Source organism: Lynx canadensis, chromosome A1, assembly GCF_007474595.2.
Source record: "Lynx canadensis isolate LIC74 chromosome A1, mLynCan4.pri.v2, whole genome shotgun sequence".
Classification (NCBI taxonomy): Eukaryota; Metazoa; Chordata; class Mammalia; order Carnivora; family Felidae; genus Lynx; species Lynx canadensis.
Window position 1 is genome coordinate 188626263 of NC_044303.2, and position 24007 is coordinate 188650269.

Sequence of the window (24007 nt, forward strand, 5' to 3'; positions counted from 1 at the left end):
ACCTAGGAAATCAATCAGTGTAAGGCAATAGAGAGCAGCATAGTCAGCAAGGAACTGAAGAGTTCCAGCCGAATGCCAAGACACAGGAATTCAAGAAAGATCCAGTATGTCCACACCTCCCAATTTTTAAGAGGGGTCTGACTTAGATTTTCATCTAAACCTTTCCATTCTAAAATGCTGCCTTCGATGAAAAAAACGTCCCCGCCGTCTCATCTCCTGGAGGCCTGTAACCTGTGCTGTGTGCTGGTGCACACGACAGACCTCTCTGTCCTCATGGCCAGCTGGGAAGTTTGGCAGTGAAGAAGACTGTTTAATGAAGTCAGTGTTTCTCAAACGTATCTGAACATCTGTTATCTGGGAGGGCGATAATACAGACACATCCAACTCTGCAGCACGTGTGTTAGAGGGTGTACTGCTCTGCACATTAGAGACCAAGAGCAGTGCTAAAGGTAAAGGCACAGATCCAAGGTTATTTTTAAGGGGAGAACTCCAGTAATATGTAGCTAATTGACAACTGACCTAAAAATACTGTGATGTTTATTAGAAGCAAAAGGATCTACAGTGCCATGGACAAGAATAAGAGTCATTTTAAGAAAGATAAGGAGGCTAATTTGGAATATATTTAATTGGAAACATGCTGGCCATATAATAACTAGAAACTCGGTGACTGAAAAAGATGGACAGAAAACCAGAGTTTATGATCTATAACACTAAGATTCATTTTGGACTAAACTGTACAACTACAGTGGACAAGATCTGCTTAGTCCAACAATGAAACTGAGTTCTTATTAACCCTACAGATGAACAGAATGGGGATTAAATGGCACATGGTCACAAAGTTAGATCTCCCATATATTTTGTTCCAGGTGCTAGTCCATTATTCGTGATCACTTTGACTCCTTAGACTGTATTTGTGATTGGTGAATAAAATGACAAAAGTGTGAAAAAAAAATATTATAATATAAATATATAAAAAAACAGAATGTAGTTGGGTCCCAAAGGATTATAAGATTCAGTGAGTAGCAATACACGGAACAGAAAAAAAAAAAAAAACACTTAAAAAAATTAGGTTTACCAGGATACCTGGGTGGCTCAGTCACTTAAGTGTCTGACTCCTGACTTTGGCTCAGGTCATGATCTCATGGTTCGTGAGTTTGAACCCCGCACTGGGCTCTGCGCTGACAGCACAGAGCCTGCCTGGGATTCCCTCTCTCTCCCTCCCTCTCTGTCCCTCCCCCACTTGCTATCTCTCTCTCAAAATAAATAAAATAAATAAAAAAAATTGGTTTACCATGCAAGCTTCTCTTGCTTGATGTATTGATGGATCTTTTTCTAATATGGATTTATAGTCCTCCAGGGCTTCATCTAGCTTATCAGTCTTCTCATACAACTCCGCTCTCCTCAATATTGCCCTGATATAGCTGGGGTTTAACTGAATAGCTGTAAAAAGAGAAGAAATCATTGTTACCATGAGGAAAAAGGGCCTGCACATCCTCAGCTATATCATGTTTCTTTATTAACCATCCTCCGAAGGTCTAAAAGTTAGAATCATTTGTCAAAGGCTACACCTGGCACAGGCAAACTTTTTCTTATAAAGGGCAAGACAGTAAATATCTCAGGCTCTATGGGACAGACCATCTCTTTTGCAACTACTCAACTCTGTGACTGTAGCACAAAAGAAACGACAATGTATAAATATATTTATTATAAATAAATAGATGGCTGTGTTCCCATAAACCTTTGTTTATGGACATTGAAATTTGCATTTCATAATTTTCATATATCACAAAATATTTCCCTTCTGATTTCTAACCACTTAAGAATGTAAAAGCCATTCTTAGCTCATGGGCTGTACACACGCAGGTGGCAGGCTGGATTTGGCTTGATGATTATAGTCTGGTCTATACCCAAAGTCCTGTTTTCACACACTTGTTCTTCATCTAGTTCACAACAGGCCAGAACACAGAGCCCATGTGCACAGTGCCAAAGTGAGCAAGAATCTGAAGGTACAAATGAAAGAGTTGAAGGAACAGTTTGGTGGCAGATTCTGCTATGATCCTTTTTTCTAGGCCTCAATGACTGAGGTTACGCCTTAACTACTGAGGCTACATGTTTAGCTAAACCCCCATTGTTCCTTCAAACTTGTGTTCCAACACCTTTAGGTCACTGGTGCATAACACCCTTTCCTTTTTTTTTTTTTTTTTTTTAATTTTTTTAAATGTTTGTTTATTTTTGAGAGAGACAGAGACAGAATGTGAGTGGGTTAGGGGCAGAGAGAGAGGGAGACACAGAATCCGAAGCAGGCTCCAGGCTCCGAGCTGTCAGCACAGAGTTCAACATGGGGCTCCAACTCACAAGCTGTGAGATCATGACCTGAGCTGAAGTCGGACGCTCAACCAACTGTGCCACCCAGGTGCCCCATGACACCCTTTCCTTTATCCAACAACAATTGCCCTTTGAAAAATTCTCTGCCCATGTTTTGGGTCAACTATATACTGTCTTTCTCCTATTTGTTTGTTTCTTTTTCTGTTAGAAAGCAATGTCATGGCTCTAGAACTTTTTTCTCTTCAAGTAATATACTCAACTTTTACTCATTCATGCTTTTAGTAACTATTTCTTTAGTACCAAATATATGTACTTCATGTAGTATTATCTCTAGAGTATAGTGGTAAACAAGCAGACAAGATCCTTCACATGAAGCTTTAAGCTATTCTAGTAGATAAGTGAAGGGAGGAAAATAGGGTAACTTCAGAGAGTGCTCAAAGACTATGAAAAGGGAATATCTGAGGGAAGCCAGCCATTTGAAAGGTGGAGTGGTTACAGAAAAAGGAGATCTGAACATCGGCAAACTGTTCCTAATTTAAATTCTTCTAACCCACACATCTCACACAAATTAAGGTTAAATACCTTCCTCCAAACAAAACAGTATATTCAGAATTAGTTCTAGCCCAACACAGTAATAGATCGAAAGTACTTTGCTAGATTCAAAGTAGTAACACTTTCCTTCAGTATATTAAGAAGGAAATGCTAAGTATACAGAAATACTAAGCATAAAGAAAAGAAAGCCAGTAAAGAAGGTGATTAATTAATGTGAAGAAAAAAAAGAGAGGAGTTCATGCTGAGCATGAGTGGGACTAGATAACATACAAGCTTCCTTCTAACTCTTCAATTCTCTAAAAGAAAATACTATCCAAATATGGAAAACTGAAAAAAATTTCCAAATTAGTAATTACCTAGAAATTCATGAGAGTAGTAGGATGCAAGGAAAAGTGATCGTGTGTATTCTCCAAACCAATTGTCTGGACTATTAGGAAATTTTTGAAACAAAAAAATCAACCAAGCAACCAACCAACCAAGCAACCAACCAACCAAGCAACCAACCAACAACCCAATAGTGATCCTATGGCTGGGAGTGTGTCTATATGTTGGTGAGATGAAAAGACCATAATGGAACCCAGGTAGCAGACAGTAAAGTCTCGGTTCACTGTGTAGAATCTGAAAATGTAATTAAAATGATGGCAAGTAGGTTTGGAGGAATTATTACAAGTGAAAAGAGTACCAGTTCCCCAATAGAAGCTGCCCCTCACTGTGCTGCTTCTCTCTCCACAAATACGCAGATCCAGATGCCCTAGCAGCAGTTAAAATCTTCAATTTCAATCTCCTCAGAAAGTAATTCAGACACTACAGAAGTGAATCCTGTTCCATGGGTTTCTGTTGCCAAGGTAGCTTTGAATTTTTCTTCACATATTTACTAACACAGGATAAACTGACAGAACTACCTATTCAAAAGCATGTATACTAAGGTGACTGTTATACAGTACCTCCAAGAAGGCTGAACTATAAAGCTTCTTCTTTTAAAGGTTCCAGAATAAGGGTACACACATGTACAAGTACAGTTGACCTTTGAACAACGTGGGGGTCAGAGGTGCTGACCTGTTTACCAGAAGCCTTACCAGTAACAGATGATTAACACATACTATGTATATATGTTATATACTGTATTCTCATAGCAATGGAAAGCTAAACAGAAAAAAATATTAAGATATCATAAGAGAAAATACATATAGAGCACTTTAATGTATTTATTGAAAAAAACTCCACGTATAAGTAGACCCATGCAGTTCAAACCTGTGTTGTTCAAGGGTCAACTACACATATCTGACTGACTCTATTTGTTCAGCTGAGGTAATTAATGCTCTCATATGTTAACATACAACAAGACTAAAAAGTTTACCTTTGTTGCAGTCACTGATGGCCATCTCTTTCTTGTCCTAAAAGGAAACAAAACATTAATATGTGTCACCCTAGTTCTATCTTAATAGTTCAAAGAGTCAATAACATACACTGATCATTAATAACTGCTTGTGGGGATGCACAATACTCTTCAAAGACATCACATGAAAACATGCATGGTATTTCCAAGCTAAAATTCAAACTAATGGTGACAGCTCTGATGTAAAAGCCTTCTAGCAACAAATTATTCATAGTTTCTTCCTAACACCTTTAAAGATTGTTGCAATTGACCTATATATTTGCAAGGCACGTCACCTTAGAATGCTGATATTGAGGGGCGCCTGGGTGGCGCAGTCGGTTAAGCGTCCGACTTCGGCCAGGTCACGATCTCGCGGTCCGCGAGTTCGAGCCCCGTGTCGGGCTCTGGGCTGACGGCTCGGAGCCTGGAGCCTGTTTCCGATTCTGTGTCTCCCTCTCTCTCTGCCCCTCCCCCGTTCATGCTCTGTCTCTGTCTGTCCCAAAAATAAATAAAAAAACGTTGAAAAAAAAAAAATTAAAAAAAAAAAAAAGAATGCTGATATTGAGAAAAGGTTGTGATCAATCAGCAGGGCAAACGATTGATATATGAATAACTATTAATAACCCTCCTCTTTGGCTAGCTGTTGTATTCTCACACCCAAAGTGGTATCTTCCAGAAAGTATGCATTATGGACACACACTGTGGCTTATCGTTAGTCTCGGTTATAAATCTTAATTTATCCACTGATGAAATAAAAATACAAAACAATTCATGAAATAAGATATCTAATTAAACTTGCTGAATCTAGAAGAATGGCATAGTGGAAAGAACACTGGATGTCAAAAGAACTAGACTGGAAATCCAGCTCTGACACTAACCTATTTAACTCTTCAAGCAATGTCTATTTTCCCCAAATCAGAAGTTTTCTACAGTATTTCAGAAATTTTAATTCAAATAAATGTTGAATACTTCCTATAATGGCTATTGGAGAAAACACTAAATATTTTACACAATATTTCAGAACAATGTCTATCAAACTGGGTTTCAGAATTCAATCAAAAACAATTCCAGGAGTGGGGAGTGACTGCCTAATCAGTACAGGATTTCCTTTTGGGGTCACAAAAAAGTTCTGGAACCAGACAGTGGTGATGGTTACATAATATTGTGTATATATTTAATCATACTGAATTGTACAGTTTAAAATGGTTAAAATGGTCAGTTTTATGTTATTTTTCATTTTACCCACAACAAACAAAAAAGGTTTCAGAGTCATCTGGGAGTCACTAACTATATTATCTCTCTTCCAATGTTCATCGTAACAATTTACATATTAAAAGCTCTATGAAGTCCCGTAGTAAAGATATCTGTATACTTTTGTGTAAGTCAGTATTTCCCTAACTCACCATATTTGCATAAATCTAAAACACAGAATTTCATATTAAATTCTTTTTTTTTAATCTTAAATGTTTCTTTATTTTTGAGAGAGACAGAGACAGGCTGTGAGTGGGTTAGAGGCAGAGAGAGAGGGAGACACAGAATCCGAAGCAGGATCCAGGCTCCGAGCCATCAGCACAGAGCCCAACGCAGGGCTCGAACTCACAGACTGTGAGATCATGACCTGAATTGAAGTCGGAAGCTCAATCCACTGAGCCACCCAGGCACTCCTTAAAAAAATTTTTTTTTAATGTTTTTATTTTTTTTTGAGACAAAGGGAGACAGAACATGAGCAGGGGAGGGGCAGAGAGAGAGGGAGACACAGAATCTGAAGCAGGCTCCAGGCTCTGAGCTGTCAGCACAGAGCCCGACGCGGGGCTCGAACTCACAGACTGTGAGATCATGACCTGAGCTGAAGTCGGACGCTTAACCAACTGAGCCATCCAGGCGCCCCTACAATTTCATATTTTAAAGTTTCTAAAATAGGAGTAAATCTTTACAACTTATGTGTATATTGGTGGTGGTGGTATTCTTTGTGCCCCTAAAAAACCGCTAAGTGGCAATGCATCTTATCAATAACCAGCCCCTGCAGATCAAGGATTATGGCATTTTACTCTGGAATCCTTTGTTTGAGGCTTATAGTCTACTAACACCTCAGGGCACCCAGGTATTGTCTGCTGCTAAGAGTGGCAGTCCAAGGTGCTGTGTATTAGGGGCGCCTGGGTAGCTTAGTCAGTTAAGCATCTGACTTCAGATCACGATCTCACGGTTTGTGGGTTCAGGCCCCACATGGGGCTCTCTGCTGACAGCTCAGAGCCTGGAGCCTATTTCAGATTCTGTGTCTCCATCTCTTTGCCCCTCCTCCAATCACAATTTGTCTCTGTCTCTCTCAAAAATAAAATAAACATTAAAAAAAAAATTGTTTTAAGTGCCATGCAATTAAAAACTCAGAACCTATTTGCCATCGTTTCATAACTTACATAAGTCTCACACACACACACACACACACACCACATTGTATATAAGGACAGTTTTAAAAATTTAGGGCTTTGTCTGCTCTTGTGTAGCCAGGCCTAGAGCTGAAACTCTGCCCTAACTCCAGTTGGCCTTTACTCACCAGATGTGAAATGTAAAGCCTGGTCAGTGTTGTTCAGTCAGGGATGCTGAGCCTACCTTTCAGAAATCCTAAAAGCAGTTAACCCACCACTTCTTGAAAAACTCAGAATATGCTCCTTATATCACTTCCAGTGCATTAATCCTGGAAGTTTTCATGTTTCTAATTTTAGAATCGTAAAATATTAAGAGTACAACTTAAAAGAATAAACAACTGTGCTAACAAAGCTATCCCTTGTACAGGAAACAGTCACAGAACAACTCTCTTTTGAGTTCTTCTCAGATGTGACAGACAAAAGACTAGCAAGACCATACCTTTTCCTAATTCCAAGAACCTGGTCAATGATACTAGTTCAACCTAGGCAGTATTAGTAACTTGGCAACTGTGGAAACAAAGAATTCCAAATCTCAGGAGCCAAATGGGTATGATGTCTTTTCTCTGAAATTCAAGATAACCCTGATGTCATTTCACAATGACAATTTCTAGGCTGAGAATGTGGCAAGATGTCTCCAGGAAGCAAAAGCAAAAGATTTTTCCAGCTAAGTGTAAAAACCGTTAGGTGTGAATTCAGGTCAATGGTAGAAATATATGAATGAATGTTGTTCTAAGTAAACTAAATTATTTTATTTCTTCGAACAAAAAATGTCTGCGTACTCTAGAATTCTTTCTTTTCCCATGCCACATGAATCACTCTAAAAACACTTCACCTTGGAAACTGAATCCACTAATCAAACATACAGGTTTAAACATACCAAAAACCCCCCACCTTTTTTCATGTCTAATTACTGAAATAATCCCCACCCTAACCCCTTAAAAAAAAAAAAAAACAAACACCCTTACTCATCCGAAGTGACTTTGGTAGAGGTACTGGAGAATTTCTGGCAACAAGATAAAGTGACATAGATACCTGATCTAAACAAACAAAAAACTACTTAAGCCAATCCTGACCATGTTTTGTGGTTGCTTAAAGGTATGCTAAATAACCCACTCTTTGAGCTTTGGATATAAATTGCCAGAATTTTAAATAATCGGTATGGCTTTTTTCAAAACTCTCACATCATTTCAATCCACTAAAATAGACTATGTTGACTAAACAGGAATAGCAGATAAATCAACAAGAAATCTAACTTTTAACACCAATATAACACAAAACAAATACAACTGTACTCTTCTCTACACTCTTGTGGTTCGAAGTTCTCAAACCGTTGGAGATACAAAATGCATTTGAACTTTCCCGGACACTTACTTTACACTTTAGGGGCCTCTCATCTTAACTGTTGGATTTCTGCCTGTGTCCATACTTTTGACAGAAAATCAGAATCCTAGGAATAAGCATTTTGAAGTCTAGAGTTTTAATCAGTGTTTCCCTGTCCCTTTGAGTCTTTATCTAGAATTCCAGAGGTCTAAAATAAACAGCTGCAGCTATTCCAGGATATATATTACTTGGTTTTTTGCTTGATGGAGAATTTGTCAGTGTTCCTCCCATGAAAGCATTTGATCAACCTCTCCAACAAGGAATGTTAAGAGTAATCTGACTCAAGTTTTTTCCTTTAAACAAACAAACAAAAACATTTATTTTGAGAGAGAGGGAGAGAGAGGGAGAGGGAGGGAGGGGGAGGGGGGAGAGAGAGAGAGAGAGTGAGAGAGAGAGAGAGAGAGAGAGAGAGAGAGAGAGAGAGAGAGAGAGTGAACACATGGGAGCAGGGGAGGGGCAGAGAGAAAGGGGGAGAGAGAATCTCAAGCAGGCTCCATGCTAAGCGTAGAGCCGGACACGTGGCTTGATCCCATGACCATGAGATCATGACCTGAACCGAAATCAAGAGTCGGATGCTCAACTGACTGAGCCTCCCAGGCACTCCCAGATACTTTTCTATCTTCCCTGTGCCCTTTACATCAGGGAAATACATGGGCAGGACAAGGGAGGCAATTTTAAGCCCCTGTGCTAGTTGTTCGTTTTTTTTTGTTTTTTTTTTAAAGATTTTATTTTTAAGTAATCTCTACATCCAAGGTGGGGTTCGAACTCACAACCCTGAGATCAAGAGTTGTAGCCCCCATGCTAGTTTCGGAACAAAAGCTACCCTATGAAACACTGCAAGTTCATGTACTTCTTAAAAAGAAATGGTCAGGGGGCAGCTGGGTGGCTCAGTTGGTTAAGTGTCCAACTCTTTATCTCGATTCAGGTCATGATCTCATGGTTCCTGAGTTCGAGCCCCATGCTGGGTCGGGCTCCACACTGATAGTGCAGTGCCTGCTTGGCATTCTCTTTCCTTCTCTCTGCCCCATCCTTGTGTGCATATGCTCTCTCCCCCAAAATAAATAAATAAAAACTTTTAAAAAGAAAAAAGAGAAAAAAGGGTTAAAAACACATACCTGTTTCATCCTTGCAGCGGCTCTATTTGAAAACAGAATAGACCTGTCTTTCTGGAAGCAGGATGGGCACATCTGAAGGGCCTGACTGTAAGAACTCTCAGCTTCTATATAATCTGAAGATAAGGTAAAAGAGGTCATTAAGATTTTGTCCCTGCTATTATTGTATGCCATAGTATCTCAGAATGCATAGCTTTCCATTCACAAAAGTCTCAAACAGAATGTTTTGTATGTTTAACTTTCATTTGGCTTACCCATTTAGTAAGGAATGTTGAAAGGGGATTAGAGAACTGGACAGATGAAAGAGACTAAAGTTGGGATTAATGGCTTAAGATAAAAAAAATTCTCTGTATGTATTTTCATTAAAGATATTATGCTTTTATGGAGTCACCAGCCAAAACTGCTTCTCTGAAATGCTTGGGGACACATTTTATGGAGCTAAAAGCAACAATGTAAAAATCAGTGGTTGACTAAAGACCTAAAGAGAAAATGGTGATAAATTTATTTATTCACTGCTATGCACAGAATTACATGGTCAGGGCACTAAAAGAAAATTGCCTGTTCACTCCTTTCTCAGGTTGGAAATATTTAACACTAAAATACAAAGAGATATGCTTTCAAAATTAGAAACATTAGTTCTCTTAGAAAAAAAAAAGTGATGATGACTAAACAGAAAGAAAAAAAATTAACTTTAAAAATAACTAGAGAGGAAACTGTTACTACTCCTAGTTTTCTAAAGCATACACATTTTACATATGTGATAGAATACTACTGTAAGATCACATAGTTCCCCCAAAATATCCGAATGAACCCAAGTTATTCCTAAGCAAATGTAAAAAATGCAGAAGGAAATGGAAAACATCTCTCTACTTAAGGCAGCCAAAGAAAAGGGCACATGAAAGACCAGCCAAAGTACAAGCAAAATACTTCCCTAGGCCACACTGGAACCACGGGGCCAGTTTTTACAGCATCATTACAATTGAGGAACAGGGATCCTGTTTTTACATTAATGAAGGCAGCAGCCTTTTAACCTTGCAGGATAGTTTTCCAATGCATCACTTGAAGAGTCTGCCCTCCTAACTTTTAGATCTATAGTGGATTACAGAAAAGAAAAAGTATGCCTGTGCCAAGAGACATGTGGTAATTGATCACCATCAGGTGAGAATGATCTGGACCTGGTGAAAAACAAAATTTCAAGGTTCTGGGAAGCAACACTGTATTGTTAGTAGTTTAGGTCTGCTAGTTGTTCCCAAATGTTCTCTGGTGTTTCTTCACACTCTAAAACAGAATGAGGACGCAAATGATTAGACATCGGTGCCTTACCTCTTTTTTTTTTTTTAATGTTTATTATTTATTTTGAAAAGGAGAAAGAGGGAGGGGGTTGAGAAAATCCGAAGGAAGCTCTGTGCTGTCAGTGCAGAGCCCAACACAGGGCTCAATCCCATGAACTGTGAGATCACGACCTGAACCAAAACCAAGAGTCAGATGCTTAACCGACTGAGCCACCCAGGCACCCGACCTTACCTCCTTTCTTAAACTGCGCGTTCCCCTCCTCCTTTAGTCTAGTGCTCTCTTCTCTTCTCTTCTGCAAGAGATCAATTACATCATTTCTCACAATGTTATAAGTGAGCAAAAAGGTTAGTTTTCATTAGGCTTTTAACAGGAAGTAACTGATTTTGTTTTTTCAGCTTGACTTTTGAGAACTGGGTCAGTTTTATCTAAATCTCAAACAGATACAGAGAAACACCTGACCATCTGGCAAATCATCAATTGCATTCTTGATGTTTAAAACACAAAACCTGGGTTTCTGGTGTTTAAATATTTTGCATGGAATAGTAATTTAGGTATCATTTAATTTCTCTTTACTCAAAATAAAACTAAACAACATACCCACTGGCATGCACACCTCTGCAAATTCAAATTCTGAATCTGCTACTTGTTAAATGTATTTTGGACAAGTTCCCGATCCTTCTAAGCCTTAGTTTCTTCCTCTAAAAAATGAGGCTTTATAGTTGTATGGATTAAAGTGATAAGGTGCATAAAGCACCTAATACACTGCCTGGTAAATAAGGGCACAATAAATACGAACTATTACTTTTCTGTAAAATAAGTTATTTAATATATACTGAACTACAAGTGTGGTTTACATGATAAAGATGACCTACAGAATGCTGGTAGAGTGTGTTACAGGGAACAAAGCCCATCCGCAGGGTCAGGGCAATATTCTGTTAACAGGATAACACAAGGAAGTCTGAAGAAACCGAGATAAATAAATCTTTAGTTTCTGAGCTGCTTCTAACAACTCAGAAATTCACACAGATGGTCAAGTACCCATCATACTCAAAGGCAGAGTGAATGTTATTCTGCAAAGATGCACATGCTATCCCCATGTGGTTTGTTTCAGACCTAAACATCTTAGCAATACGGTCGGCACAAGCAGAGTTGGCACAAGTGCCTGCCTGCCACCTTCTGAAAGAGCTTGAGAGAGAGAGAGAGAGAGAGAGCGAGAGAGAGAGAGCGCGCGCGCAAGCGCACACTTGCAAGTGAGGGAGAGGGGCAGAGGGAGAGAGAGAAAGAACCTTAAGCAGGCTCTCTGCTCAGCACAAAGCCTGACACAGAGCTTGAACCCATGACTCTAGGATCATGACGAGAGCTCCCAACTAAATAAAAACTTCAAAGGGAGGAAATACAGTTAGCAGCTTATTTCATGCACAGGAAAAGCATGGAGCCTAAACAACTAGGACTCTTCAGATTAGGAACCAAAGAGGGGCGCCTGGCTGGCTCAGTCAGTTAAGCGTCTAGCTCTGTATTTCGTCGCAGGTCATGATCTCACGGTTCATGAGATGGAGCCCCGTGTTGGGCTGTGTGCTGCAGCGTGAAGCCTGCTTGGGATACCCATTCTCTCTCATTCCCCCCCGGACCTCACAATAAATAAATAAATAAATAAATACATACATACATACATACATACATACATACATAAATGCTTTAAAAAATGTATATATAAAAAAAGATTAGGAACCAAATTAAAAATATGTCTATAGATTTGTGAACACACTGTTGAGACCAGGGTGCTTCCCAAATGCATTATTATACTCTAGATGATGAAGCTCAGTAAAGAAACTAAAAGGTGAGTATAAAATCAATCTCATTTTTATGGTATCTACTATGTGTCAGATATACGACAGATATAATAATTCATTCTAAAATATAACATATCTGGAACAGGGCTATTCTAAGGGAATACAAGAAAATAATATGGGTGATGGTGATGGGAATCAAAATATAAGAATATGGTCACACTTCGTTACCTAGTATTACCTAGGAGAGAGGTCGTAATGTTCTCTATGGTATCACAATTTATGGATGCAAGCAAAAAAGACTGTATCTTAGGTAAAAAAAATTTTAATGTTTCTATTTATTTTTGAGAGAGAGAGAGAGAGAGACAGAGCATGAGCAGGGGGCAGGGGTAGAGAGAGGGGGTGACACAGAATCTGAAGCGGGCTCCAGGTTCTGAGCTGTCAGCACAGAGCCTGATGCGGGGCTCGAACTCACAGAATGTGAGATCATGACCTGAGCTGAAGTTGGACGCTCAACCAACTAAGCCACCCAGGCGCCCCAGGTAAAAAAATTTTAAAGAGGGAAGATTCACTGGAAAGATACTGGTACTCACAGAATCACTGGGAGGCCTAAAAACACAGGCTTAGAAAATGGGCAGGATTCAAGGCAGCTCTGTTAAGTCAAGAAGCAAGAAAGCATTAACTGTCTTTTTATTTATTTATTTTATTTTATTTTATTTTATTTTATTTTATTTTATTTTATTTTATTTTATTTTATTTTATTTATTTTTCGGGGGGGGGGGGAGCGGGGGAGCACAGAGCGAGAGCGAGAGTGAGAGAGAGAATCCCAAGCAGGCTCCACATCATCAGCACAGAGCCCGATGTGGGCCTGAACCCACGAACCACAAGACCATGACCCGAGCCGAAAGCAAGAGCCAGACGCTTAACTGTCTGAGCCACCCAGGCTCAGTTAGGCTTCCCTAACTGTCTTTTAGTGGAAGGGCTGTAATAGGAGCAAATAAATCCTAACTATTTCCTTTTCTTTGCCCCAATCGAAATTCAAAGTCTTGCTTAGGAGCATCCAATAAGCCAAGCATAGCTCACATGCCTTGGCTGTCAGAGAATGGAATGAGGAACACGGGGTAAGACCCCTGAACAAGACTACAATGCAGAAGAATTCTTCCAGCTAGGAAGGGGAGTTGGATGCTGGAAGCAAAGAAAACTCCATAACAAGTTCGGCTAAAAGTCTTTTCAAGAAGACATACAGATGGCCAACAGACACATAAAAGATGCTCAACATTACTAATCATCAGGGAAATGTAAATCAAAACGAGACATCATCTTACACCTGCTAGAATGGCTAAAATCAAAAAGATAAGAAATAACATGTGAAGAAAAGGAACCCTTGTACACTGTTGGTGGGAATGTAAACTGGTACAGCCAGTGTGGAGGTTTTCAAAAAACAGCCATGATATGGAAGCAACCTAAATGAATAGATAAGGAAGATATGTTATATATACACAGGGGAATATTATGCAGCCATAAAAAGGATGAAATAGTGCCATTTGAGACAATATGGATGGACCTAGCAGGTATTATGCTAAGTGGTATAAGTCAGACAGAGGAAGACAAATACCATATGATTTCAGTCATAAGTGGAACCTAAACAAAAACAAACGAATCAACAAACAAAAAGCGGAATCAGACCTATAAATACAGAGAACTGGCAGCTACCAGTGAGGAGGGGTGTAGGGGGTTGGGCAAAACAGGTCAAGGGCAGAGGGAAATACAGGCTTCCAGTTATGGAATGAATAAGTCACAGGATTAAAAGGCACAGCATAAGGAACATAGTCAATGATATTATAATAGCAATATATGGAGACAGATGGTAGCTACAATTGTGGTGAACATAGATAGCATAATGTATAAACTTGGTGGATCACTATGTTGTACACCTGAAACTAATGTAACATAGTGTGTCAACTGTACTCAAAAAAAGTTATTTCAACCCTGAAGAGCCAAAGCAACCCTGACAAAGAAGAACAAAGCTGGAGGCATCATGGTCCGATTTCAAGCTATATTACAAAGCTATACTAATTAAAATAGTATGGTATTAGCATAAAAACTGACGCATAGATCAATGGAAAACAGAGGCAAGAAATAAATGCATGCATATGCAGTCAATTAATTTATGACAAAAGAGCCAAGAATATACAATGGGGAAAGGACAGTCTGTTCGATAGATGGTGTTGGGAAAACTGGACAGCCACATTGTGAAAGAATGAAACTGGACCACTGTCTCACATTCTACACAAAAATTAACTCACAATGGATTAAGACTTTAATGTAACACCTGAAACCATAAAAAATTTCTAGAAGAGCATACAGGCAGTAAGTTCCTTGACACAGATCTTGCTGATGATTTTCTGAATCTGACACCAAAAGCGAAGGCAAAAAAGGCAAAAATAAACAAGTGGGGCTATATCAAACTGAAAAATCTTCTGCTCAGCAAAGGAAACCATGAACAAAATGAAAAGGCAACCTACTGAATGGGAGAAAATGTTGGCAAATCATATATCTAATAAAGGGTTAATATCCAAACTATATAAACAACTCACACAACTTAATAGCAAAAAAACCAATCAGATTAAAAAATGGGCAGAAGATGTGAACAGACTTTTTTCCAAAGACATACAGATGGCCAATAAGTACATGAAAAGATGTTCAACATCATTAATCATCAGGGAAATGCAAATAAAAACCACAATGAAATAACACTCACACTTGCTAGAATGGTTATTACTTAAAAAAACAAAAACAAGAAACAAATGTTGAGGATGTGGAGAAAAGAACCCTTATGCACTGTTGGTGGGAATGTAAATTGGCACAATCACTATGGAAAATTGTATGGAGTTTCCTTAAAAAAAATAAAAATGGCATTACCATATGACCATATGACCCAGGAATTACCATAGGACCCATATTCCACTTCGGGGTATTTAGCCAAAGAAAATGAAAGCACTAACTTGAAGAGATATATGCACCCTTATGCTCACTGCAGCATTATTTACAATAGCCAAGATACGGAAACCTAAGTGTCAGTCAACGGATGAAGGGATAAATTGTGGATTGGGCCTCATTCCAGCCTCCTTCTAGCTACCACCTTGCACCCCCACGTGTGACCACCTTAGCTTCTCTGCCCAAGACTCCCTGAGCGCTAACCCTAGTCCCCTGCTCGGTTCCATTTCTGCCCCCAAAAGATGAAAGAAACTATCACGAACCAGGGTAAACTTGCCAAACTGCAAGCAGAGTGTGCAGCTCACTGAAAGAAGGGGGATCACGGAATGGCGACATGATAAAAAACTTCAGTTCTCCTTAAAGAAGTTGGGGGTAAACAGTATCTCTGGGATTGAAGAAGCGAATACGTTCACAAACCGAGGTATAGTGATCCACTTTAACAACCCTAAAGTCCAGCCATTCTTGGCAGCGAACACTTTTCAACATCACAGGGCATGCTGAGACAAAGGAGCTGACAGAAATGCTCCCCAGGATCTTAAACCAGCGCGGTGCAGATGGTCTGACTAGTTTAAGAAGAGACGGGCTAAAGCTTTGCCCGCACGATCTGCGGATGGAGAAGAACCACTAGCTACCAGAGAGGAGGAGGAGGATGAAGTTCCAGATCCTGTGGAAAGTTTTTGATGAAGCTTCCAAGAATGAAGCAAACTGAACTGAGTCAGCTTCTGGAGAAGATAAAACTTGAAGAAGTTACTGGGAGCTGCTATTTTATGACTGCTTTTTAAAATTCTGTTCATGGATCTCTAATATTTTTAAGCCCAAGCCTCTGGGACAATGCAGCTCTTTTTAGTTTTTGCTTATATGCAATTCATTCTTTGCAGTGAATTAAGCTGAAGAAGCCTGGGGATAAAGTTTGAAACAAGGTTAATAAAGTTCTTTACCTAGTAAAAACAAAACAAACAAAAAAACAAGAAGAAAAAGAAATTGTGATGTATATATACACACAACTGAATATTATTCAGCCATAAAAAGATGGAATCTTGCCATTTGCAATAACATAAATTGATCTCGAGGGCATTACCCTAAATGAAGGAAAAGATAAATATGATTTTTCTTATATGTGGAACCTAAACAATAAAACACAAAAAAATCCCAAGCTCATAGAAACAGAGAATAGATTGGCAATTGCCAGAGGTGGGGTTAGGGGGTGGGAGACATGAGTGAAGGGGGTATGAAAAAGATTATAAAACAATTTTAATTAAGGTAAAATTACAGCCCTATAAATAATAGCAAATTCATGGTCGGTTTTTAATTCATACACACAAAATGCATAACTGGCCAATTAGGTTCTAACGGTGAAAAGTTTGACATTAGAATACATATTAATGTAAGGTAGCATATTAATAAGTTAAAAGAGAAAATTACATAATCATACGAATAAATGCATCACAGGTCCTAAAGGTCTTTAATATATTTTTAAAAAAAATTTTTTTTTTTTTCAACGTTTATTTATTTTTGGGACAGAGAGACAGAGCATGAATGGGGGAGGGGCAGAGAGAGAGGGAGACACAGAATCGGAAACAGGCTCCAGGCTCTGAGCCATCAGCCCAGAGCCTGACGCGGGGCTCAAACTCACGGACCGCGAGATCGTGACCTGGCTGAAGTCGGACGCTTAAACGACTGCGCCACCCAGGCGCCCCTGTATTTTAAAAGGCTATTGCAAAAACAAAAATTCTTTAGTGAAGAACAACTCATCAAGTTACCAGAGTTTAATATCCATTCTGAACTTTCAGTCTCTGTTTTAACTCTAATTTCAAGCTACTTTGTAAGCTATAATCTGTTCTCCATTGCAAACTCATCAGGAATGTTTTATGAACACAGATGAATCACTCAGACTGCCAGATCAGACTCGTGTGGGGTGTTGTGTGTGTGCGTGTGTGTGCACTCGCACGCGCGCGTATGTTAAGAGTTTAATCACTCTTTGGTAAATTTAGAACACTGACTGACATACCAGTAGGCAAAACTTAGATCCAAGGTATACCAGAAGGAATTAATGATGATGGCCAGCCTGAGCAGGCAGTCTGGGAAAAGCTCACAGTGTCTTTTTTCAAACTATATTTTTTTACTTGAGTGTAGCTAACACACAATGTTACATTAAGTTTCAGGTGTACAACATAGTGATTCCACAAGTTTAAACATTATGCTATGCTCAGTGTCTCTGTAACCAGGACTAAAGGTTGAACTGGCAGAGGGAAGAGATCCAGATCATATTTCTGAAGCCAATTATTCAAAGGAAGGCTTTTTATTTTTTCAGCTGACAAATCACAACTCAGTGACCCATTAAGTAGTAAACACTGGAAAAGAGCTGCTGTTTCCACAGATTGTGTAAATTGAGGATTAACGCAATTATCACTATCATGCTGAATATCTCCTTGGAAACAGCTAAAAATAGTACATTTAGGAGAAAGCTGCACTACTCCCAGCTGTGCCAAGGGACTATCTTGATCCCAGTACAAAGACTAGGGTTTATGCTGCTGCCAGAACATTCTCTTTCTCCAAAAGACGGCACGCATACTGTGTAATATTACTGGAATCCAAGCACAGATTGTATCATGAGTCTTATTTAGCATGCTAAATGCCAAGAACATACACACATAAATGAGCTGGTGGTGTTGACATTCAGCAGCATTACCAGGTTCAAATTGTTCCAGGTTCTGGTATAACGTATAATGTGGTTAGGAGCCCTGTCATATGTCTCTACAATGTCCTTTTTTTTTTTTTTTTGAGAGAGAGACAGACAGCGAGATAGACAGAATCCAAAGCAGGTTCCCGGCTCTGAACTATCAGTGCAGAGCCCAAAGCGGAGGGGATTGAACTCACAAAATGTGAGATCACCACCTAACTGAAGTTGGACGCTTAACTAACTGAACCACCCAGGGGTCCCTTAAAGTAAACTTTATATTCAATGTGGGGCTTACATTCACGACCCCAGAGACCAAGAGTCGCATACTCTACTGACTGAGCCAGCCAGGTAGGTGCCCTTCCACAAGGTCTTTTAACACATTCCAGAGGCTTCACAGAGAAATATCTGCTCTAGAATTTTATTTCCATAACAATGGAAACCAAAGAAATTTTACAGAGCTCTTTACTCAGTACTCCTCCCCATCATGGAAAACTCAGGAAGAAACAGTGACATTATTCTGCATTGTAAATCATCACAGGAGCTGTCAAGGAAAACCCCAAAGAGATAATGCTCGTGATGAATGGAGTTTATTTCAGCAGTTATTACCCCAACTGCAAACTTTTCAGCCTGGTGTTCAAAATTTAATATAACTTGTATCAGGATACAGCACGTTACTTCTTAAAATCTGCAGTCACATACATTAGCTCATTTGCTTTTTGCAGGGCAATTCTCAGATGTGAGCATGAAAGTATTAAATGACCCATTTTACAGGTAAGAAAATCAAGATCAGATATCTCTTGGTTTTCTATTTTTTTTAAACTACACCAAACTTGTATTCCCATCTACTTCACCTTACCTCTCACTACCACCCAACACAAGTCCTTCCTTTAGACAGTCTGATCTCTTCACTGTCTCTCAACACCTACCACGCTTATCTTTTATCCTTCATTCCATTCCTTTGTATATGCATCCCCACCTTGGAATGCACTTGTTTCTCTTCCATATTTTCTTCCCAACTGTTTTCCCAAAAACAGTATTTTCCGGGTTTTCAAAGTCACACAAACCATATGTCCTCCCCAGAGCCACCTTTCACTTCCTTCCCTGCGTGACCTTTCTGTGACTGCACTGTACCTTGTCACCTCTAATTTGGTATATATTACATAACTATATAATTATAACTATATAATACATATGTGTACAAACACTGCAGAATGTTTGGAATGTTACTTAATGCTTCAATGGGTAATACAACATTGTGCAGCCTTCAGACCAAGGCAAGAGGGGCCCCTGTCCAGGCCCTTGGCTGATTGCACCTTTCCTCCCAAGGGGCTCCAGGATTTAGACCAGGCTCCTAAATCTCCCAGCTCACTTCCAGGGGTTCCTATGGGTGGACTTTGCTGCCAGTGCATACCGTGTTCCAGATATGATACTTTGTACTACGCCTGCTCCAGCCTTGGAATCAGCCATTTTTCCAAGGAGTCCTGGATCCTTCTGATGGGGAATGGTATTTAGAAACCAAGATCTGGATGCTAGTACGTTCCCTGTTACTAGCAAGTCATTGTTTTTAGGTCCTCTCAGTAAGAAATCCAGGAGATACAACTTTAAAAAACAAAAAAACAAAAAAGCCACAAGTCAAAGAATACATAAACATGAAATCTTGTATGCAGTCAGACAAGTGAACGCCACCAGATTCTTCCTCACTTTCTCCCACACTGAAAACTCTGGTTCCCAGTAACAGCAATATATTTACTCATTTGCTCTATCCTAAAATTAACAGAAAAGTTCTGAAGTTACTATATGAATATCAGTACCTATGATGAACCTACTATTTAAAGTTCAAGATTTCATTGCAGTTCTTTAAAACAATTTTTTAAATTAATTTTTTTATCTTAGAGAGAGAAAGAAAGAGCACGTGCACAAGCAGGGAAGGGGCAGAGAGGGAGAGAGAGAATCCCAAACAGGCTCCGAGCTCAGCGCAGAGCCTGACACAGGGCTCGATCTCACAACCATGAGAGAAATCAAGACTTGCATGCTGAACCTACTGAGCCACCCAGGCACCCCTCATTGCAGTTCTTTGTAACTTTAAAATATATCCTACTAAGGGTAAACAGCCAGAGTACTGTGCTTAAAGTTACTGGAATTATCTTTTCTATGTGATCATTTTGATCACATTAATTTCATTCTATTTGTAATCCATTTTAAGGCTTAATTTTTTCCTCATCATTTCTGGTTTAATTTTAATGTATAAATATTTGAACAGATCAAAACTCAATACTGGATGGGACTTCTGATGTGGCAAACGTAAAAAATAACTATAAATTGGACAAAATGATTAACACCAGCCGTTTCAGTGTCCTAAAAATTGACTAAAAGCTTACAGCAAAGTGAGTAACACTCGTGAAAAACTACTGAACTTCAGAAAACAGCCGTGAAATCTGTGGCTTCCTTGCAAGGACCTGCTCCCCTTCTTCCTCCCATCATTTGACACCGTAGTTCTAATAGAGCAAGGAAGGACATGAAGAACCAGCAGCACCACTGCTTGAGGAGTCTGAGCTGATTCAAACCGGAGGTGAAATAATCCATGCCCAGTGGTACTGTCAGAAATAAGCAGCAATCTGAGTGGTAAGCAAACAGGGAAAGTCAGGGGTCCTACTAATCTGTGGTTGTGGCCCTGGCTGGGCAAATAAGGGACCCATGGACCAAGCAGAAATGTAACAGGGAGACAGAAGAGGCAGTCACAGAGGTACCTGATAAGCTCTCCTTGTACCCCTAATGGACTGGAGATGGTGCGCAAGCCTGGCAGCAATGAAGAGGACCAAAGCTATTCATGCACGCTTGTCCTATCAGGAACCTGTGCACCTATGCTGAGGAGACACAAGAGGGTCCAGCTGGGCTGACCTGAAAATTCCCTAAAATTGTACTACACTTCTAAATCCACACACAGATCAGTAGGTGGAAGCCTTGTTGGTTTGAGCTGTTTGAACATAATCTCTGACCAGTTATCGGCTGACCACTAAGCTGTGCAGAAACAAGAGCAACCCCAAGAAAGCCATACTTAAAAATATCAGCAAGAAAAGGACAAAAACAAAACCCAGCTGAGCAGAGCTGTCAGTGGCCACACAGACACCAGGAGAAATGGACTGTACAGCTTGAGACTAGGTAAAAAGCAACAGTTGCAAAAAAGCAACAGGAAAAATAATGCAAGCAGGGAAGGTGGTGGTAGAGGACAGAATCCAGAGCTGTTACATCCCTACTTAAAATGTCCAGTTTTAACAAAAAATTGTAAGGTATACAAAGAGACAGAGAAATTTGACCCACAACCAGGAAAAAAACAAAAACAAAAACAAAAAGAGCAGTAAACAGAAATATCTGAATATCACCGATTTTAGATCTAGCAAAGACTTGAAAGCAGCTATAAACATGTTCAAAGAACTAAAGAAAATTGTGTTTAAAGACTTAAATGAAACCATGACAATGATTAAAAAAAGAGAACTATTAGCACAAAAACAGACACATAGACCAATGGAATAGAATAGAAACCCCAGAACTAGACCCACAAACGTATGGCCAACTCATCTTTGACAAAGCAGGAAAGAACAGCCAATGGAAAAAAGACAGTCTCTTTAACAAATGGGAGAACTGGACAGCAACATGCAGAAGATTGAAACTAGACCACTTTCTCACACCATTCACAAAAATAAACTCAAAATGGATAAAGGACCTGAATGTGAGACAGGAAACCATCAAAACCCTAGAGGAGAAAGCAGGAAAAGACCTCTCTGACCTCAGCCGTAGCAATTTCTTACTTGACACATCCCCAAAGGCAAGGGAATTAAAAGCAAAAATGAACTACTGGGACCTTATGAAGATAAAAAGCTTCTGCACAGCAAAGGAAACAACCAACAAAACTAAAAGGCAACCAACAGAATGGGAAAAGATATTTGCAAATGACATACCGGACAAAGGGCTAGTATCCAAAATCTATAAAGAGCTCACCAAACTCCACACTCGAAAAACAAATAACCCAGTGAAGAAATGGGCAGAAAACATGAATAGACACTTCTCTAAAGAAGACATCCATATGGCCAACAGGCACATGAAAAGATGCTCAACGTCGCTCCTCATCAGGGAAATACAAATCAAAACCACACTCAGATATCACCTCACGCCAGGCAGAGTGGCCAAAATGAACAAATCAGGATACTATAGATGCTGGAGACGATGTGGAGAAACAGGAACCCTCTTGCACTGTTGGTGGGAATGCAAACTGCTGCAGCCGCTCTGGAAAACAGTGTGGAGGTTCCTCAAAAAATTAAAAATAGATCTACCCTATGACCCAGCAATAGCACTGCTAGGAATTTACCCAAGGGATACAGGAGTACTGATGCATAGGGGCACTTGTACCCCAATGTTTATAGCAGCATTCTCAACAATAGCCAAATTATGGAAAGAGCCTAAATGTCCATCAACTGATGAATGGATAAAAAAATTTGTGGTTTATATACACAATGGAGTACTACGTGGCAATGAGAAAGAATGAAATATGGCCCTTTGTAGCAACGTGGATGGAACTGGAGAGTGTGATGCTAAGTGAAATAAGCCATACAGAGAAAGACAGATACCATATGGTTTCACTCTTATGTGGATCCTGAGAAACTTAACAGAAACCCACGGGGGAGGGGAAGGAAAAAAAAAAAGAGGTTAGAGTGGGAGAGAGCCAAAGCATAAGAAACTCTTAAAAACTGAGAACAAACTGAGGGTTGATGGTGGGTAGGAGGGAGGGGAGGGTGGGTGATGGGTATTGAGGAGGGCACCTTTTGGGATTAGCACTGGGTGTTGTATGGTAACCAATTTGACAATAAATTTCATATATTTAAAATAAAATAAAATAAAATAAAATAAAATAAAATAAAAAAAAATAAAATAAAATAAAATAAAATAAAATAAAATAAAATAAAATAAATAAAATAAAATAATAAAATAAAATATAAAAAAAAAATAAAAAAAGAGAACCATGACAAAAGGACAAAAATTATTTAAAAGGAAAAAGTTGAAAAGTCCAATAACTGAAATGAAAAATTCATAGAAAGGAGATTTGAACTGGCATGAAAATTAAATAAAATTCAAGGTAGAGCAATAGACACCCAATCTGAAGAACTGAGAGCAGAAAAAAGATGGTGAAAAATGAAGAGCCCTCACAATATGTGTTGAGAGTCCCAGAAAGGGGACAGAAGAAATAGTTGAAGAAATAATGGCTGAAATCTTCAAAATGTTGATGAAAAATGTTAATCTAAAGATCCAAGCAGCTCAATGAACCCCAAGTACATAGATCCGTATCTAGAACCACCAGAGTCAGAATGTTGAAAGACAAAGAGAAAATCTGAACGAACAGAAGGAAAACAACTTATCAGGTTCAGAACAACAGTATTATTATTATCTGATTTCTCGCCAAAGAAATCAGTGTGATGACATACTCAAAATGTTGAAAGAAAAAAACTGTCAACCAAGAATTAGATATGCAGCAAGACCGTACCTCAAAATGAAGGCAAAATAAAGACATTCACAGATAAAGACAGAAATAGTGCTACCAAACCTCCCTTACAAGACATACTAAAGGAAATCCTTTGGACTAGAAGGAAATACCAGACGGTAACTCAAATCGACTTGGAGAAATGAAAAGCTTTAGAAATGGTTCTATAGGGAGACCTGGGTGGCTGGCTCAGTCAGTTAAGCTTCCAACTTTGGCTCAGGTCATGATCTCACAGTCTGTGAGTTCGAGCCCCACGTTGGGCTCTGTGCTGACAGTTCACAGCCTGGAGCCTGCTTTGGATTCTGTTCTGTGTCTCCCTCTCTCTCTGCCCCTCCCCTGCTCGTGCTCTCTCTCAAAAATAAACGTTAAAAAAATTTAGAAATGGTTCTATAAATACATTATTTTCTCAATTTCTTTAAAAGACAAAAAAGACTAATTACAATACTTTGTGGATGAGTTTACAACATATAATTGATATAATGTATATGACAATGGTGGCACCAAGGAAGAAGAAACAGTTATCCTGAAGCAAAATTTCTATATTTTACTGGAA

At 39.2% G+C, this 24007-nt stretch overlaps 1 protein-coding gene across 3 annotated transcripts in view; it reads right to left on the reverse strand.

The window, feature by feature from the left end:
- The window catches only part of TTC1 (tetratricopeptide repeat domain 1), a 47356-nt gene that overhangs the window by 9758 nt on the left and 13591 nt on the right, over positions 1 to 24007 (reverse strand). For all 3 annotated transcript variants that reach the window (XM_030328350.1, XM_030328348.2, XM_030328349.2), the window contains exons 3-6: positions 10692 to 10752; positions 9171 to 9283; positions 4235 to 4271; positions 1292 to 1440 (exon numbers count right to left, since the gene is read on the reverse strand). In XM_030328350.1, coding sequence (XP_030184210.1) covers positions 1292 to 1440; positions 4235 to 4271; positions 9171 to 9283; positions 10692 to 10752 — 360 coding nt within the window. The remainder of the gene's footprint in view (positions 1 to 1291; positions 1441 to 4234; positions 4272 to 9170; positions 9284 to 10691; positions 10753 to 24007) is intronic.